The sequence below is a fragment of the Plutella xylostella genome, chromosome 20, assembly GCF_932276165.1.
Source record: "Plutella xylostella chromosome 20, ilPluXylo3.1, whole genome shotgun sequence".
Lineage (NCBI taxonomy): Eukaryota > Metazoa > Arthropoda > Insecta > Lepidoptera > Plutellidae > Plutella > Plutella xylostella.
In genome coordinates this window covers 8967176-8987754 of record NC_064000.1, presented here as the reverse complement: position 1 = coordinate 8987754, position 20579 = coordinate 8967176, and the positions used below count along the sequence as shown (strand labels likewise).

Genomic DNA, 20579 nt, shown 5'->3' with positions numbered 1-20579 from the left:
GTTGCCCGATTGCGATACGTCCGTAATCATACAGAATGGGGTGAGGACAAATGGGGCAGAGTGATGTTCTCAGATGAGTCACAATTTATGCTGTACCATCATGATGGGAGGAAAAGAGTATACCGACAACCAGGGGAACATTTTTCACAAGTATGTTTTGAAGAAAAAGTGGCACACGGCGGAGGCAGCTTTCACCTGTGGGCGGGCATCTCTGCAGAGGGTCAAACAGCGTTAGTTCCAATCCAGAACGGGAACCTAGCTGCTGTGAGATACATCAATGAGGTCCTCAATGAACATGCTGGTCCGTTTTTGGCCAATATGGGCGAGAATGCCATGTTCATGCACGATAATGCACGGGCGTACAGTGTTTAAGTTGTAAATGAGTATCTTCATGACGTAGGAATCCACAAAATGGAGTGGCCAGCAAGGAGCCCCGATTTGAAACCCATTGAGCATGCTTGGGACGAGCTTGACAGACCTGTGAGAGACTGAGATCCACCTCCAATTACACTTCGTGGCTTGAAAGACGCGCTCATCAAAGAATGGGAGAACTTCCTCAGCATATGCTGAAGAATCTGGTATTCAGCATGCCCAATCGCGTAGAAGCTGTATTGAGAGCACATGGAGGAAACACCAAGTACTGAGTTATCAAAATACCACGTTTACACCTAATAAACTCATAATTAGAGATTTATTTTTATTTGCCAAATTCCCCATTTCTTTAAAAACATTTAATTTAAATTTTTATTACAATATTTAAGTTTTTACATGGGAATATTCTGATGCGCAATTAAATATTCTCCAATATTGCAGAAGGCGTAATTAAGCTAGCATTTTCCGTTTAGGAGTAATTTGGTGTTATATCAGTGGAACTATTTCATTGCCCGGCAGTGTAGTTAAAAAGATCTTTTTTGAAACTAAAGTTTTTTAGTAAAAATATCATGTAATAAAAATAAATCTTTTGCTTAAAAATATCAAGAACAAAACACAATTAATTTTACTTTCCTTTGAGTAAACTTTTATAGCCAAGTTGTTAAATTTGCGGTATTTTTTTGGCGAAAGCTGTAAATAAATAAAGTTAATTACGGAAAGGAAATGAAAATTAATTGCTTGCTACAAAATCCTTTGTTGTACCTACCTGGGAATACTTCCTATCAGAGCTGTGATTGATAGTTAAATGTTTTTTTATCATATTTAAACTAACTAAGTACTTAGGTACGTCATCATTCCAGTGTAAATGTGTTATTCGTATTATGTTTGCTAATATTAACCCGCCAGTGGTGACGTGAATTTGACTTACATCGTTGGTGACGCCGGTCTCACGCACCGGGATTTTCAAACTTATTTTTTTTACTTAATTAACAACACATGCTACTTAAAATTAGTTTAATTTTAAAGATAAGTATTTGTTTGACAATAAAACAAAGCATTATCATAAATCACGGCTCGTTTATTAGTCATTTTACCATGGTACTTAGAACACTTAATATTTACATAATTATTCACCTATCATCTTAAAAATTAAAATAATACAACAATGATGTAATTTTTTATAACTAAGTCCACCTTTTATAGTTTTATAACACTACGAACTTCATAAGAAAAAACAAAAATTTACATACTTCTACCAAAAAAATAATCATAATAATTACCAACATGTTTATTTATGATATTTGGTGTCTAAAAAGTAGTTAATATTACAAAAATGCAGTCTAAAAATACAGTCTAAATAACTTATTCTAAACTTAAGAATAACGTAAAACTATAGGTACTTAAATATAAGAACAAAAACTAAGTGTCCTCGCTCCGGAACGCCTCTGACGCAAAGGTCCCCAAGCCGCTGGAAGCGTTGCCTCGCTGTACAGCCAGAGAGATCCTCTGCATCAGAAACGCTCCAGAGCGGATGTCCAGCCCACAATCCCTCATGCGACGGCCTAGGCTTTTGATAAATATCATGCCGTCATGACCCCAGACTCCCGTGGTCTCCAGAGCCAGGGGCACAAAGATGTAACTGTCCATGAGACCGCTGTATTTGGCTATTTTCTGTTTTGCCGCTAATTCTGCTGCGGCCCCAGGAGTTGCAATGGTGGATGCCACATGTGAAGGTGCAAAAGTGCAAAAATATATGAATAGGTACCATCTTATCGTTGTTGGCAAGTTGACATCTCTTCCAAGCAACCCTAGGGTGAAGTAGTGGTTTTAGGACTTCCGTTTAACTATACATAACGAACTTACAAAAAGTTACTTACCTAGTACGTACGGTGAATTGGCCGATTAAAACGTATTATTTTTCGTGTTTTCTGGGCAAATAATATGCTAGAACACTGATAATATTCCACCCTCACGCCACACACGCCCGCGCGCGTGCCATGTGTTCAAACAACATTGTCATCCGCCGGCCGCTATTTGCTCACCGTGTACAGTACAGCGCCGCACCAACTGAAACTTTTTGTTAGTGAAAGCTACTAAATTAGGAATGCGGACGAATTAGAAAAGGTAGATGAAGTAGGAAAGTATCCGAATAGGAAGGTAAGATATAGATAAAAGATAAAAAATCTTTATTCGGTGACCAGCACCGCACACCAAAAACACAAAAAGAAATACGTACAGCAAACAACAAACAATATAACGTCCTCCTGAAGGTTTTAATCGAAAAGTTATATAGTAAGAATGGATACATAGATAGCTGTTTGTTACACTTTCATTGGAAAACGGCTAAACCAATTTTTACCGACCGAAAATCCTAGGACAAAAGTTGACCACAACTACCTCCTTAATCTGGTGGTCTTGCGTTTGCAGGAAGCATTATGACCAGAGCCGCGAGCACAGGATTCGAAACCTCCGTTTACGTTGCGTATCGTCAATTGTCTTGAAATGTCAACTTTATGCATCTTAAGCAGTTCAGTGTTGTTCTGAGTATTTAGTAAAAAAATAGGTGTGAAAACTTTATTGGCTTGTGTGTACCTTATGTTAATTTATAATATGTTATAGTATAAGCTGTTTGTTTTCCAAATAAAGAATATTAAAATTAAATTAAAATGTCACTGTCAAAATGTAAGGCAAATTTGTTAGTTCCAAAATTGGCATTTGTTTTTTTCATGTTTGTGTAGATTCGAAAATAGTGACAGTTGACGATACTGTTCTTTTTCATGTTTTATGTAGATTCGAAAATAGTATCGAATCCTGTGCTCGCGGCTCAGAAGTCGATTTTTGACTTATACTGATGGAACCTTTGAGTTCTGCCATCCTGTAATGTCCGCGCACATATTTCTGTTGACTCTACGTTTTGTGTGACAGCTCAAAGCTATGTTTGAACGCTTCAAACGATTTTCAACTCTGACACCTGCACTTTGACGCGAAAATTGGGCGTTTGTGGGGGGCGAACTTTTGGAAGGTTTTCGCCAAACGATTTTGGCGTTGTGCTGAGTTGAACTTGGTTTTACTTACATACATTGATGCCGGACATACGGAAACAGACAAGATAAAATAACTGTTTTATGTCAGTAGTAAAATTGAGAACACTCTCGGTCCAGTAAGCCTGAGGGCGTCCCACGCTGCGCTTGCCGTTTCGAGTTCTCTGCCGAGAACTCGCGATTGATATTTTAAATTGGTTATATATTAATATAATTATAAAACATGAAATTAATGACAAACAATTACGGTATCCTTCCAATGAAGAAAGGGTTTTAGGCCTCCACCACAAGGGCACAGTGACGGTTGGTGGACAAAATAATATAGTAATAACGTTAAAAATTATAGTATAATTATGTTATTCGGAGTCAAAGTCAAAGGAGTGTCAGGTACATTGTCTAGCCTTTTGGAAAATTCAATAATAAAATTCCAACCTGCATACTAAGTTGGTATAGGTATCTAGATAAATAGAAGTCTGTGCCGGGGAGCAGCCAGCTTGCATTATGAGACGAGGGTGTCCACATTGTACGGACGTAATTGGGACATTTGTCTGACCTTTTCGTCTGATTTGTACGGTTGCCTTTGACAGACACATATAAAATAGATCACCTACCGGTCCTGTAGGATTTTATTTACTCCTTTTTAGTTCAAAATTAACTCATAATTTTAGATAGATCTATAGTTAAAACATTAAGTACTTACCTTAAACTATTCAACCATTTTTAAAGAGTGTTATCATTTTACCAAGCTTATTAATATACCTAATTTTAAGTCATGCAAAAGCTCAGATATATACTTCACCTTAGCGTGTCGCTTACATAGTCCTTAAATAATTCGAAAAAAAGACGCTGCCAAAATTCTAAGTTATTATCATTACCTATATTATTATATGGCATAAAACATCTATGTAAACCCGCATAGAGATGGGCAGTATGGGCAGCCTGCCCGGATATACCGGTAATAACTCACGCGCCGCGACCCGCGCCTGAAAGAGCGATATTGCCGGCGGACTAGTGACCAGAGGCCATATTAAGCTGCGTACAGACCGGCCCAACGAACGCCCAACGAACGCCCAACGATGGATATTTATCACACATAATACAGGGCAGATTGCAGCAACGAAGGTCAAAGAAACCGTTCGTTTGGCCGGTCTGTATGCAGCTTTACTGGAATAGGAGACCATGCATCGTGGGTGGATGGATTTAACTACGACATCCGAGAGCCGGGATTTTATTTTGATGAATCATTAATAATAATAATAAATCAATTTGTTTTCAGATTATTAAATCCATACAATATGTTAGTAACAATGTGTCCTTAGCCTATGTTAGTAAACAATATGGATAATTAAGTTGCATAAAATAATGGATATGCATTTTATTTCTTTGTATTATCCTGCCGAATTAGTTCCTACAGATATTTATATTAAAGGCAAGGCAATCTATGATTATGATTATGCTATAATTCCACCTACATATTTGTAATGTTTATAGAAGAAATAGATTTAGGGAAATAAAAGAAATGGCGCTTTCAGATACATAATATGAACAGTAAAGACAAACCCCCCTATGTAGCTCCAGGTGGCAAAACATCTTCGCAACTTTGTAAAGTGCTCTGTCGAGCTCACATCTGCTGCTCACAGAACTAAGAACTGGCGCTCCTAGAGGTACCCTGCCTGTACATCGAGCAATAGTATTGTTGAATAGAATGTAAAATTCAAATTCAAATTATTACCATATGTATTACTACAAAATCTTTAAACATTGTTTAACAAGTGTCTAAAACAAAATTTCATTGATTTTTAAACGATTGACAGCGCTAGACATCTGATTAATGCTGTCTAAAGTTTTGGTGGTAAGGCCCTTAGTGTCTGAGGAGAATCTAGTAGCATTAGGAGGGCAACAAATATTCACTTGGAATGTAGAACTTTACTAAAATCACACGCGCTCATCCTCAGCCCCGCACGCTCCGCTCATTTCCGCTCCGCCGGCGCGTGACGTCACATCCGCCTCACTACACACTTCCGGTGCAGCGCCGTTACTGCTAATAAGCGGAAGGCTGCATTAGTTTTCACTCGACAATGATAGAGTCAAAGGGAAGGGAAGGGGTGGTGTGTCTGGACCTTTAATAAGGTTGTTTTGAAAAGATCCTGTAGAATAAAAGCTTTTCTATGTCAAACACAACACACAACACACACGCACTCACGCCTTGTACTAATGTACTCCCTTGCGGGGTAGGCAGAGGTGCATTGCTGCACCCACTTTTCGCCAGAGTGTATGTTAGTCCCAATGTAATAGGGGGCGGGCCTATTGCCATTTTACGGGCACATCCAAGACCTGAGAACAAATATCTGTGTTTAAACAAATATCTGCCCCAGCCGGGAATCGAACCCGGGACCATCGGCTCAGTAGTCAGGGTCACTAACCACTACGCCATTCGGTCGTCCTAACCACTACGCCATTCGGTCGTCAAACACTCTTCGAACAACTAAGTACAACGTCTACAACAATTTATAATTTACTGGTAAGTTTATTTCTTACATACTTTGTACTGTACACTATAGATCCTATTTAATATTTGTAATTAAAATGATACTTTTCAGCATAAAATATTTCTAATACTTACGAAACAACGTTATAGCTTGTTAATTATTATATTCTTGTTTCCGAAATGGACAAGATTTACTTTTGTTTGAACAAAATGAAAATGGACTTAATCCCTTTGATGTTGGATCATATTATTTGCTGTAGATTTCAAGCGGACACTGGGCTATTTTGTAATATAGGAGGTTATTAAACTTATATAGGTAAGTACTTTTACCTAATATCTTTCTATTTTATAGAGTACCTACCTCATAAATTCTCCTAAGCTCATTATAATTAATAACTCATATAAAATTTTGAATTTCGGGCCTGAACTTTGTTTTAGAAATATTTTCAGCTATAGTAAACTATGTACAAATAGTTCAGTAAACATTCCGTCCATCCAAGCGACATACAATATGCACTGAAATTTTATTTTACAACAAGTTTTCTAATAAACCTTTATTGAGTTTCACGTAACGTTCTGCATTGCACATAAACTACACGTGAACGAATACTGCCATATTATACATATTACATTGTTACCGAATGTACCTATACTTTTTGCGTTTTATTGGTTAGACCTTATAAGTAATTTTTGTAATGTAAAGGTATCATCGCTTGTCTAAGACAATACATAACGTTTTTAACAAATTCCTAACGCTATTAGTTCATTAGTTGGTTGTCATTAGGTTAAACTTAAAACGGTGTGATAGTAAACAAAATGCAGTCGGTTTGCTGCTTTGTTTTTGTATCTGACAAACTATCCTCTTCGTATATTGTTAATCTAAGCTATTTAACCTGCTCCGCTCACTAGAAAGTCGTTCGTAAATACTGTAGCTCGTAGTTGGAGCTGGTATTTACCGCAGACTGGAACTGCAGCTCTAAGTTACTTAATTGCTGCCGAAATGTTCCAGCCGTTGAATTGATGCTGAGCTGGATGGAGTTTAGAGCACCCTGTTTGTAGTGAGATACTACAACTACTTACAGTCATGCTATGCAAAGTGAACGTTTTAAGTATAGATAGATGTTTGTTACTCTTTAAAATAAAATTAAAATGTACTGAACGGATTTTAATTTAATTTGGAATACGGGAAGCTGATAATATGGATTAACCTACCTTTTGTACCGGTATTTAAACGATTATTGTTTTTTTTATTTTTACTTACCTACTTGTTTATATATCCATTAAATACACACATACAGTAAGTACCTACATAATTCATTGCTTCATACACTACCAAGAAGTACATAGGTATAACATAGAACCCTGACAATTGAGTAGACCACCTGCAAACACCCCTATATGTGTACATTTTGCTCATCTACTTATTCATACAAATAGTTTTTTTTCCAATTTTAAACATTTATGCCAAAATCATATAGAGGTGTTTGAAGGTGGACTACTCAACTACACTCGCGAGCAACCAAATCGACTCAAGCCTTCACGGCGCACATATACATTGATTTTCCTAAAACGATAAATGGTAAATATAAAAGTGATATGTCATTCGAAAGCTGAAGAATTAGGCTTTCAATTAAGATCAATACCATAAAAAAAAACTAAGCGCAGATTTAATGACGCATTTTAATTGCCCGTCAGTGTTAATTACCTCATTAGGAATCCACGCCTTGCGCTACCTGATCCCGCTATAAAACCTTTCCACATCCGGTGTACCTTATCAGTCGCTTGTTGCAAGTTGACCGGTACACATCTCGTTGCATTGTATTCCTTGTTTTCGCAAACCCATGGATACCACACCAGAAGAAGCTGCTCAAGTTGTTGCCTTGCTGCAACAAGGGTTAAGTCAGCGAGCAGTCGCTGCCCAGCTCCACTTGAGCCAGTCTGCTGTATCCCGAGTATACAGACGGTTCCAAGAGACTGGTGCCTTCAATCGAAGACCAAGAACGGGCCGCCACCGCTGCACTTCAGAGAGAGACGACCGCTTCATTGTCTCAACCTCGCTGCGCAATCGACACCTTACGGGCGTTGATGTGCAGCAAGAACTGAGACGTGTACGACAAGTGGCTGTCAGCGAGTGGACAGTGAGAAGACGCTTGAAGGAAGCCAACTTGACACCAAAAAGACCTGCATCAGGCCCCAAATTGACTGCAGGCCACCGACAAGCGCGTCTTCAGTTTGCTCGAGAGCATCTCGATTGGAGCATTGCGCAATGGCGGTCGGTCCTGTTTACTGATGAGTGCAGAGTGTGTCTGCATGGCAGTGACAGGAGAGGCCGGGTCTACCGGCGTCCGGGGGAACGATTTGCCCAATGTTGTTTCGCTGAAACAGTAGCATATGGCGGCGGTTCCTGCATGATGTGGGCTGGTATTTCTCTAGAGGGAAAAACCGCACTTGTTTTCGTGCCTGGAGGCGGCCGAGGAGGCGGGTTAACAGCTGATCGGTACATCACCGACATTCTACTCGGTCATGTTGTGCCCTATGCAGAATTTGTCGGTGAAGACTTCGTGCTAATGCACGACAATGCCCGCTGCCACACGGCACGAGTCAGTCGGCAGTTTCTGAGAGAGAAGGAATTGCGCACGATGGACTGGCCTGCGCTCAGTCCTGACCTGAATCCCATCGAACACTTATGGGACGAGCTCAAAAGAAGAGTTCGGGCCAGGAATCCAGTCCCTGCAAGCGTGGACGAGCTGAAGACAGCTTTATTAGAGGAGTGGGACGGCATTCCTCAGGAAACTGTCAAAAAGTTGATAAGGTCTATGAGAAACAGGCTGCAGGCTGTAATTAGGGCAAGAGGGGGCAATACAAAGTATTGATTTAAATAAATAAATTTTTATCTTAACATTTTTTGTTTAATTTGTATAATACGATACCCATACCCTTTTTTCCTAAATTCCCGTTTTTCCTACAATTGCGTTCAGACATCATTTATTTCAAAAATGATGAATGGATTTCAATAATAATGATATCAAATTAAAGCTGACATCTTAAGCTTTTAAATGACATATCATTTTTATTATTTCTATTCATAATTTTACTTGTATTAATGTATGTTTGCGCCGTCAAGGCTTGAGTCGATTTGGTTGCTCGCGAGTGTAGTAAATTGGAAAGTCCTTCTCGATAGGGCAAACATCTCGTCTCATATAATTTAAATCTCTGTATTCCGTGTACCCTGAGTCACCGCTCAGCAGCTCACAGCCATGATTACAGCAGCTATTACCATACCGTGAAGCGAGCAGCTACCATATCTGACGCAGTATCCGATATACAATACATGACTACAGTGTATGCCAATAACTTCTACAAAACGTTAATATTTGTATTGTTTTACAAACTTGGCCAATTGACTAAATATTTAAACCATTATGAACAATCATCATCATCATCATCAGCCTATGTCAACCCACTGCAGGGTTACGGTTTATAGGCAACAGAACTATAATGATTACTTACTAATGTATCGGTTTTAGGAATAAATAGCTTGTAGGAGGTATAAGTACCTAATGATGATGATCAGCTTCTCCCTCTAGGGCACCAAATATTAAGAACAGAATAATAAACATATCACTGTATCAAATTAAATTTTATTCAATCTTAAGGAAACAAAATTTTGGTATCTCGTTTGCCGTCGCTTTCATCTTTCTTTGGACCAGTTCTCATTTAGGTTGGAGTATCCGTATTCTTATCCACTTCAGTAACGTCTTCCACCTTCCCTCCCGGTACGTCAACTGCATGTTCTGGTGCTGGTGGTTTATCAGCCTCGTCTTTGGGAGCTTCTGTTACTGTTTGCTCTTCAGTTGTGGTGCCTAGTTCTGCTCCTGTATTAGTTTCACCACCTGGTCCTGCTTCTGTTGTAGGTTGATCGGGGGCGAGTTCTCCAGGTGGTGCGCTGGGGTCTATGGGGTGCATTGGATCTACTTTTTCTGTGGTTTTCTTGGTCTTTGCTTCCATGGAGGAGGCGGTCGTGGTAGTCGTGCGTTTTAGGGATATGTAGTAGTCTGGATGCTGGAATTAATACGACTGAGTTATTTACCTTATCAATTACTGACAAACACACTGTACATTTTCTTTTTAGTAGTCGGTGACAAAAACAGAACGCCGACCAAGGTTTGCCACCATAGTGAAAGGACCGGCTAGTCACATTAGCATTATTTGGTGACCATCCTCTTTGCACCAAACATACATATGCTTATAAGAAAGAAGCAGGGCGGTAACTACTCTCTACATAATTGTTATGCTATCCTCTCCGAAACTATAAACTAAAATTCAGCGTGACAATTCTCGTTCGTTCTTTCGTCGATAGACAGTACCTTTCAAGTGATATCCAGCTCGTGTACTCACAGTGTCATTGACCTCCTGGATCCAGTCGCTGTACGCTCCTACCAGCGTGAGTACAGTGGGGTTGCCGGCGGCGCCGCAGCGCGGGGGCCCGTACGATATCACCCCCACCAGGTTACCCGCGAAGACGGCCGGGCCGCCGCTGTCGCGCTGGCATGAGGAAATATTATTGTTATTCTGCTTAGCGTGTCGGTAACCAACACTAGAACTGAACTGCTACGTGGTGAAAGGGTTAGTTTCTAGATTAAATTTGGCAAAAAAATGCATTATCTTCTTCTTCTGAGAGTGTGGGTGGAAAAAAATAGAACTGGATCTGGGTTTGTCACCTTGGCTGTAGTCAGATTTGTCCGCAAAATAAATTCATCCGTCAGAAATTGCATTATTATTAGGATCTTAAGGTTTGAAAGGTCTTGGAGTTCTTTTCCATACCTAGAAATTGGCGTAAAAAGCCTCTAACTTAGCCTAGATCGAGACGTAACACGTGCACGGTAAGACGTGATAAAAGTACTCCGCCGCACTCGCTCTCGAAGCCGCGCGATCTGAGTGAGCGATCTTTGTCACGTTTTTAGAGTGCGCAACGTCTTGCGTCCCGTGTTAGGCCTTCTGGTTAGTAAAGTCTTCTGGTAAGTAGAGGGTACTCACGTCGCAGGCACCGTTTCCCTGGGAGACCGATCCGACGCAGAACATCGTCGAAGTCACGTACTTACTGGAACATACAACGTTCATCATCACCACCCATCACGTCCCCACTGCTGGGGGCGGGTCTCCTTCCAAAGAAGGAAGGGTTTTAGGCCTAGTCCACCACGCTGGCCTAGTGTGGGTGGGTGGAGTTTAAAATCATATAACACTTTCAGTGCTACAGATACATGCATATAACTTGTAATAACCAAGAGCAATTTTACTATAAGAAGCTAAAAGTACCACAACAACGTCCCTAATAAATAAGTACGTAAATAGATACATTTACTTACGCGCCATAAATATCTTTGCAAAAATGGTTGGGATACACCGGTAGCAGCTTTTTTTTTAACGATTGCGGCATCATCGACTTGCTTGATTTTTCCTGTAAATAATCATTATTTAATAAACGGTACGTACACACTTTAGATCATCATCATTATTGGCACATGGCGGGATTTTGAAAAGATGGCTCAGGAGATTCTTATTGCGTCCGTTCTTCTCCAAAGACAAAGAGCCATTTTTTTAAACGGAGAGTAGTTTGTAAAATAAAAAACAATCATTACAAAAAATATATTTATAAGATGAATAAAAGCATTTCACTTTGATTTTAACTTAGGTTCAAACCCAACGGCACGACATCTTTGGACCCGGACCTTCGTAACAACAGTAAAGCAAACCCACTCACAGACGTCCCCCACCCCAGCAGAAGCACTTCGGCGCTGGCCGGCAGCGGGTCACTGGAGTCCCTGACCGGGATCAGCCGGGGCGCGCGGCGGCTGGTGAGACGCAGGTGGCGGGAGAGACGCACCAACGCCAGGTTGTGGGTGAGGAGGCGGGGGTCGTAGCTCGGGTGGAAGTATACCTGGCGATTGTTGGAACGTTATTGATGCAGGGATGTTATAAGCAGATATATCGAGTTAGTCAGCTTAGTGGCAGTGGGCTGGTCACATCAGGGCATCTAGTACGAGTTTTGCAATTTATGTAAACGAGAAATGTTTTGGTTTCTTCTGTCACCTGCATACATTATCTGTCCAAAGTTTCATGATAGTTTCCGCTAGAAGCACCATTTTGTATGTGAGAAAACTGAAACTTTTATAGTTTTCGACGAACTATCAAACCTGTACTAGTCGGGCTGTAGAAGAACCAATAACCTATGGGACAAACGTGTTCTGGAGTGGAGCCCACGATTAGGCAAACGTAGTGTTGGATACCCTCCGGCTAGATGGGGTGACGAATTGCGAAAGTTGGCTGGTAATGAAAGCTATGGATCGTATCAAGTCTACTCTAGTTTACAAGACATGGGTGTCGCCCAAGAGTAGAAGGTTTTTGCCATCTTTTCTTTGGTAGAATGGTTGGGGGTAGCATTAGCTAGTCACTACTGATAATATAATATATATATATATATATACTCGATCTGAATCCAAACCGCTGCCGACTGTCTGGCAATAATAGCCTAGTTAGGTAGATAATAACTTTGTACAAGACCACCGCATAACTAAGGTCGGTTCAGCGGGCTGGAATGCGCCTACGCTAATCTCAATTTGAGAACTAGTCTGCCCCAATGGTTACGATTTTTTCGGTACGTTTAACACAACTAAATATGATGTGAAACAATTGTTTGTCCGGGCAAGATTCAAATCGCTATCTTAGAAACTAAAGAAAATCTAAAACATTTAATTAATGTTGTCCTTAAAAAAAATAAGCTAGCGAGCAATGAAAAAGTTCCAGTGACATCTGGAACGGGCGGCGATGGCGGTTCCACCCGCCGCTTCTTCATTACTCACTTTTTAATCATCACCCAAGGTTAACTGGTAGAGAATGCTACACTACCATTAAGTTCGCCTTTGTATCATTTTACTATGTGCAATAAATAATTTAATAATACATTTCATATAGATTAATGTTGTCAAAAGGGCCTCTACATATTGGCTTCGGCCCCATGCACGCCTTCCAAATGTCCGGGACCCCATGGTCCCGAGATGGAAAAACAACAACATACTCGTAATAATAATTATTATTGCTCGGGAGTGTATAATGTGACATACCTCTAGAGCCTCGATGAACTCCCCGCCGCCGAGGCTGTAGTCGCTGCCCACGCGCACCGCCAGCGCCGCCGGGTTCTCGCGGAAGAACCGATTGTTGTGTATTCTGGGAAAAAAGTATACATACAGACGAATTGAGAACCTCCTTCTTTTTTGAAGTCGGTTAAAAGAGTCAATAAACTCGCTGCAGTGGGCTACAAAACGTCTTACGCACGGAGTCTTGGAATCATCAGGAATAACGGCCTTTGTTGGATGTGGTTTGCCAAGTATGGAGTAGGTATTGCTAGTTGTGGGGCTTCTTGGTCACCTCTACCCAGCAGTGGAAGATTACCGGCTAATGATGATGAAAAACGTTATGCGTAACCCCAAATATGAACTTTTCCAAGTTATAACACAGGGGAAAATACAAAGCATGAGGAGACCTGGGCGGCCAATGACAATATGGCTACCAAATCTACGCCAGTGGTTCCAACTGAGCATTATCCCGTGCGGCAGCAAGACGGAAATCAGCAGGATTTCCAGCCTCCGCATACCGACGGCAAATGAAGAAGTAGAAGATTATGAGAAAGCCACTCACATCTGTAGACAAGAAGCGGCGGTGACGACGAGGTCGCGCCAGTACAGCGCGCCGCCGCAGTGGAAGCGCCCGTTGAGGTGGACCGACACCACGAAGGGGAAGTGGCTGATGCGGGTCTTGTCTCCGCGGAACAGGCGCCGCGGGCCGCGCCGCCGCGCCGTCAGCTCGGCTACAGGGTCTGTAGGGCGGGTAATGGTCTCAGCACATACAGGATGTTGCAAAAAGGGTATATTAAGCCGAAACCAGCATGTGCAACATGTTACGAGTATATGAATATTTTTTTTCGCGAAATTTTAAATTGTGATTTCAGATTCGGGCTTAGATATAACATGCTGCACATGCTGGTTTCGGCTTAGTATACCCTTTTTGCAACACTCTGTATAAAGGTGGGTACCAACGTTACAAGGTGTAATGTGACATACCCAGCGAGGATGTTCAGCAACGCTGTGTTCTAAAAGCGACTCGTTGCTCGCTGGTTTACACGTAACAATACGTACTGACTGCACAAATGCTCACTGTGTAACATTACATTTTACCTCGTAACGTTAGTCAGCGGATCACCTTTTTTTCTTCTGTCAATCAGGCGATCGCGAGCTCACGTTCTACTGGTTGGCGGAAGAAAAAGAGGGATCCCTTGGCAAAGACCAAACTTGAAATTGGCAGCGTAAATGAACTAAATGGAATTGGACTACAGATTATTGGTAGAATAAAGGTAGGATATAGGTAATTTAAAAATATAAATGGCATGATTGAACTAGATATGGCATCCATAGTCATAAAACAGGCACGGGACTCATTGGAATTAGGGACCGTTGTGTTACTAAAAGAGGTTGGCCTTTCGATCAGGTACGTTCGTAGATAAACCCTCTAGTTTATTAAAGAGCTAAGAGGTACTGCTACAGTAACTACCTTTAGCGTCATGGTGAAATCTTCTGGACTTGATGCTTATAATATTTTATCAGTTTAAGTAAAGATTACTCTGAATAACGTGCCTATATTGTGATTATTTTCAAATAAGAGTAAATTGCTTGTTTATACAGGGTGTTGCAAAATTGGTATACTAAGCCGAAACCTACATGTGCAGCATGGTATATCTAAGCCCGAATCTGAAATCAGAATTTGGAAATTCGCGAAAAAAATTTTTATTTTGCCATAGTAAAAAGTCACGTGGCCAACAAAGTTTCTATGGAAAATGATATTTTTTTTTCGCGAATTTTCAAATTCTGATTTTAGTTTCAGGCTTAGATATACCATTCTGCACATGTAGGTTTCGGCTTAGTATACCCTTTTTGCAACATCCTGTATACTTTCATTCATCGATGCTATAACCATGACAAAATTACTAAAGACTTTCATTTTCGCCACTCACCCCAATAATCTTCGCTATTATTTCCATAACTCTTTTTGCCAGTAGGCGGCGCTGCTATGACCGCGTCCTTCACAGCTTCAACCCTGTCTGTGTCGGCTACACTCAATGTGCTATTTTCTAAAATATCTTTCGCAATAACTAAGTTTCTAGTAAAACCTAACACCAGACAAAGGAAAAAAAACATTTTGATTAAAAAAAACCTTCCTACATTATTCGTGAAAAACGATACAATAAACGAACTGAGGCATTTTATTTGTATTTTTATTGCATACTGCAGTGGAAATTTATAGAATTTATGACTAGAAATAATGTAGAATTATAATATTGATACCAAAATAAATTGTATATAATTTTTTATAGTAGTAGGACTTAATACATAAACATATACACGTGTATTATTATAGTCCATGGCAATGCTCGTCGAAAAGTAAGAAGTGATTCGCAAGTGACTCACTTGTCCTTTAATTTAATTCATATTATACTATAGTTTGTAATAATTTAACTGCTACGTTCATACAAATAACCATTTATTTACTTAAGTAAAACATAAATGAAGCATATAATTGTCAGAAAACGTTATCGGCGATGTAACTGAAGTATTTGATTAATAGGAGTAAGAAGGCGTAAGAACTTATCTAGATAAAAACTTGCGCCAACACGCCTCGCCCATCTGTCTTGCTTCTGCTAAGTGAAAGACCCGCTACAGATACTGCCTACCTAGTACCTATTTGATAAAACTGAAGCTGGCCTCTCGATCACGCTAGTTCGCAAAGGTTAGATGGTAAAAGGGCTACAAAGTTAACCCACTTATCTAAGCTGCAAAAAAATTATATATATGCACTCACGACTGTAATCCCCGAAGGGGTAGTCAGAGGTGGCTCACAAGTGAGCCACCCACTTTTCGCAGCACATTTGTACTCACGTGATAGGTTGCGAATCATATCGCCTCTGGAATCTAGATGTGCAGGTTTCCTCACGATGTTTTCCATCACCGTAAGAGCACGTGGTATTATTGTACTTCTTCTTCTTCTAGTGTCTCTCCACTACTGGAGGTCGTTGGCGGTCAGCTCTGCATACTCCTCTCTATTCTTCGTCAAGCGCATCAGCTGTTCCACGCTGGCCACTCCCATCCATTCTCTTATATTGCGGAGCCACGACTTAAAACTTCGTACTTAAACTCCTTAATTGCAAACACAATTGAAAGAATTCATTGGTACAGGCCAGGATTCGAACCCACGACCTCTCGAGAGGACGAGGCCTTATCCATTACGCCACTACCGCTCTGCAAAAAAATTAAGTACACCCTGTATAAATAATAATCGTCCGTAGCCGAACTAGATTCAGTGATAGCAACTGATCATTGAAGTTAATTTTAGTTGTGTTCAGTCAGTCCGAGGTTGTAGATAGCAGGTTATTTAGAAAGCATAATATACTAACTTATCCCGTTTAGCATTCTACATTTGCAACCACCTGTATAATGCATGAATCACTTATGAAGTTATGAGGTAAGGAGCTATAAAGTGTTGGAGGTTATACTCGCGGCTCACTTTATCTACGAACTTCCTGCCGTATTGATAAGTAACCTCTTCAGTACCATATTACATAATATTGCATAAGACCTATGGCCCTATCTATCATCTAAATAGTAATTCCGGAAAAAATACGGCATAAATTCCAGAGCTTTATTTTGTAAATATGTATTGTAGAAAACCGAATGGCGTAGTGGTTAGTGACCCTGACTACTGAGCCGAAGGACCCGGGTTCGATTCCCGGCTGGGGCAGATATTTGTTTAAACACAGATATTTGTTCTCGGGTCTTGGATGTGCCCATAAAATGGCAATAGGCCCGCCCCCTATTACATTGGGACTAACATTATACTCTGGCGAAAATTGTACCTCTGCCTACCCCGTAAGGGAGTACATTAGTACAAGGCGTGAGTGTTTGTTTTTTGTTTGTTTTTGTATTGTACCTTTGAAAACGCATAAAGAGAACAGTAACAAAGATTATTGTTTTATAAGAGTGAATGCACTTTTAAATACTTTGGAATTCATACTTGTACAACCTCTTGATCTGGTAAACTTATTTTTCAGGAAAAGTATACTTTCGGACATGCAGCGCCATCTATTGCCGATTAGCGTAAATATAATTTCGTTCTACTTGTGCTACTCGTTAATAGATGGCGCTGCATGTCCCTGAAATAGCACCACTTCCCTGAACCTGAATGTAATCTGATTTGCTATCCCTCTCACAGATGGCGTTAATACCCTAATTTGTCATATTCATCAAAGACAAGTTAAAATAGGTAGGTATTTTGCTTGCTAAATTGGTCGCCGATAACTACTTACAATACCCAATCATGAAAAACACAGTATTAAATTATGGTTTCTTTTAGAAGTTAAGGTTATTAAAATGTAAGTTGTGTCCTACTGCCAGGCAAAGGCCTCCTTATAAATTGACCACCGTTCCCGATCCTGTGCTTCTTTCGGCCATTGAGGTAAAAACCTGTCGAGGTCGTCCCGCCATCTCCGTCGGGGTCTTCCGCGGTGCCGACGTCCATCACTGGGCACACTCGGTGACAATTCTGGCCCATCATACAAAATAAAAATGTTTGATTCAATGTTAATTAATAACTATTAACGGCTGAATGGTGTAGAGGTTGGTAACTCTGACTGCTGTGCCGAAGGTCCCGGGTTCGATTCCCGGCTGGGGCAGATATTAGTTTAAAGACAGATATTTGTACTCGGGTCTTGGGTCTTAATATTTATATTTAGTATGTACCTATCTATCTATGTATTTGTGTAGATATATCAGCTGTCCGACACCCATAACACAGGTTCTGCCTAGCTTGGGGTCGGTTGACCATGCTAAAAACACTTTCCCAACAATTTTATTTTTTTGCACACATTGTTACATAGGTTTGACTGGTAGAAAATGCATTAAGTCCACCCTTTATACATTTATTTCATTCAAGAAGATTCTGAACCAGCGGCCATGAGTTTTAGCTTCAGCAACTCTGGAGGTGTCCCACGCTACGTTGGTCTACGTAGATAGAACGAAATTAATTATTCATTCCATCATTGTTTGAATAAATCATAATAGGTAACTAAATTGAGCGCTATTTTATATTTATCCTGAAATTTAAAGGCTAAATTTATGCTTTGTTATCGAGTCACTTAAAATTTAATTATGCTGCATAATTTACATTCATATTTTAGTAGCCATTTAATATTCCTGAAAGTAATTTCGCTATTATTTTAGCCGGATTAAAATAGTTATTATGTCGATATGGTATTCCGCTTATTAGGACTATAATAATAATTATAGATTAATGTTGTCAAACGGGCCTCTACATGTTGGCTTCAGCCCCATGCACGCCTTCCAAATGCCCGGGACCCCATGGTCCCGAGATGGTAACGACACAACATAATAATAATATGATACACTAATATACAGGGTGTTGCAAAAAGGGAATACTAAGCCGAAAAGGGGTGACTCAGGGGGCTATTCTGAACAACTTTTGTTACGAGTTAACGAAAATAAAAATATATTTTCCGTATAAACTTTGTTGGCCATGTGACTTTTTACTATGGAGAACGAATATTTCGTTTCGGCTTAGTATACACTTTTTGCAATACCCTGTATATTTAAAAAAACTGTTAACCAATCAGAAGAGATATAGGTACAGTCACTTCAGACACATACTATCGGCTCCTAATTCCGATGGGCGAGGTCCAATTCTGATAATGTTTGTGATCCCTGTGTCCTGCAATCAGAGACTGTCTCTCTCTCTCTCTCAGCCTTCTGTAGTCCACTGTTGGACATAGGCCTCTCCTAACGATCGCCACCCCAAACGGTCACCCGCCATCTGCATCCAGCGGCTTCCCGCTACCTTCCGCAGATCATCAGACCAACGGGTTGGGGGGCGACCGACACGCCGTTTGCCGACACGGGGACATCAGAGACTGAGTTGGACGATAATTAATTCTTTTTTACGACCTCATTAAGACTCACTACAATTTTCTACTGAATGATACATTTATCAATGTGCCGCTTAGCTGTTACTCTTTCTATACTATAATTTATTTCATCGTTGTCCTCTACATCGAGGACTATATTTAAAATGTATCTCCTATCATGGAGTTCAAAAGGGTTGTTTTTGAATGCTATCATCTGAGCCCAGGGGTCAACTTGCAGTGAACTGCTGGAGTGTGAACGGAGTCGACATGAGTAAAGTGCAATCATTTGTCATGTGAGAGTGGGGCCAGGAAGTACGATTTTATAAAAAAGAGGAAATTTTTTTTTTAAACTTGTCACACATATACTTATAGGTTAATTAGGTATAAAATGATTAAGTGACTTATTACATTCTTTAATTTTTTCCTGCACATCCTGCGGGTTGACTGACAGAAAATGCTTTTAGCATTAAGTCCACCCTTTGTACTATATGTATTTAGTATGTGATATTTGTACTATAAAGAGTTTAATATATAAATAAATAAATATACCTTATCTTTGATATCTAGGTAGGTCTTAAACGTTTAAAACCACATTCTATTTAATAAAGATTATAAGTACAACTTAAATAAAAAGTAAATTATTTTTAAAGCTAAGAAACCATATTACTTAACGGGCCAGAGTTAAACATCATTCTAGTCCCAAATGCCAATCTGTGTTAGACATTTCAACTACTAATTATTGTTATAGGTAGTCAGTATAATTTTAGTTTATTTTATGGTAATATATAGCACAGAGAATACACATGTAATGCACAAAATGGCCTTCCTAAGTTTTTTTGTCATTTTTTAATTTTCCTAGCCCCATCCCAGCAAATGAGTTTATAAGATAACGGCCAACATCACTTGATACGAACAGCTCTGATTTATGGCGCCACTTCCGGTTCAAATTACGTTCCTTCCGTCCTAATTCAAATAAAGAACACAAGTTTTTGAATTTCTCGAACGGTATCCGGAAAACTCTCTCAAAAGTTTAATCCTATTTTTGATGAGAGACTTATATCCTAATAAAAAGTCAGTGTTATACAAAAGTTGTACAGTAACGGTATATTTTACTGTAAAAAAAAGAGTTGTTTATTATTCTTCTAAAAGTTCAAGCTTCAGTTAAGTAGCTGGGGATCTTTGTGGTTATGATTTAGACATAACATTAAATTGAGTTACTTTTCACGTTTCTTTTCTTGTCAATGGTTCAAATGCTGTTAATATTATAGGTCTATTTATAAAAATCGACGGAAGCATTAAATTGATAGTGTTATTAACCCATTTCAAGTATAGAGAAATTGGTGTAAATTTTATGAATGCAACAGTACAAAAAAATATTGTGTTTGAATTATTATTAGGAATAATAATATCACACATTACATCCTTCCATTTTAAAGGACACAATGACTTATCCTTAGAAAGTACGTACCACATTATTTATAATCGATGTAATAAATAATCATTATTAACCCCAACAAACCACCACCATACATTACCCTTTTAACTATTTGCAAATAAATCAAATATTCCTCAATTCGCTCCATTTAAAGATAAATTAAATTGAGGCAAATCGCCCGTCCAAGTGGATAATTCAAATGAGTCGGTTCATTAATATGAA

At 39.6% G+C, this 20579-nt stretch overlaps 1 protein-coding gene across 1 annotated transcript in view; it reads right to left on the bottom strand.

Moving 5' to 3' along the window:
• Positions 1–9618: 9618 nt before the first annotated feature.
• LOC105396221 (trypsin 5G1) overlaps positions 9619–20579 on the bottom strand; it is a 32724-nt gene continuing 21763 nt past the window's right edge. Inside the window, exons 2-8 of the mRNA XM_048628110.1 lie at positions 13597–13774; positions 13023–13125; positions 11663–11839; positions 11268–11359; positions 10939–11002; positions 10300–10446; positions 9619–9963 (exon numbers count right to left, since the gene is read on the bottom strand). Of these exons, the coding sequence (XP_048484067.1) occupies positions 9619–9963; positions 10300–10446; positions 10939–11002; positions 11268–11359; positions 11663–11839; positions 13023–13125; positions 13597–13774 (1106 nt within the window). The remainder of the gene's footprint in view (positions 9964–10299; positions 10447–10938; positions 11003–11267; positions 11360–11662; positions 11840–13022; positions 13126–13596; positions 13775–20579) is intronic.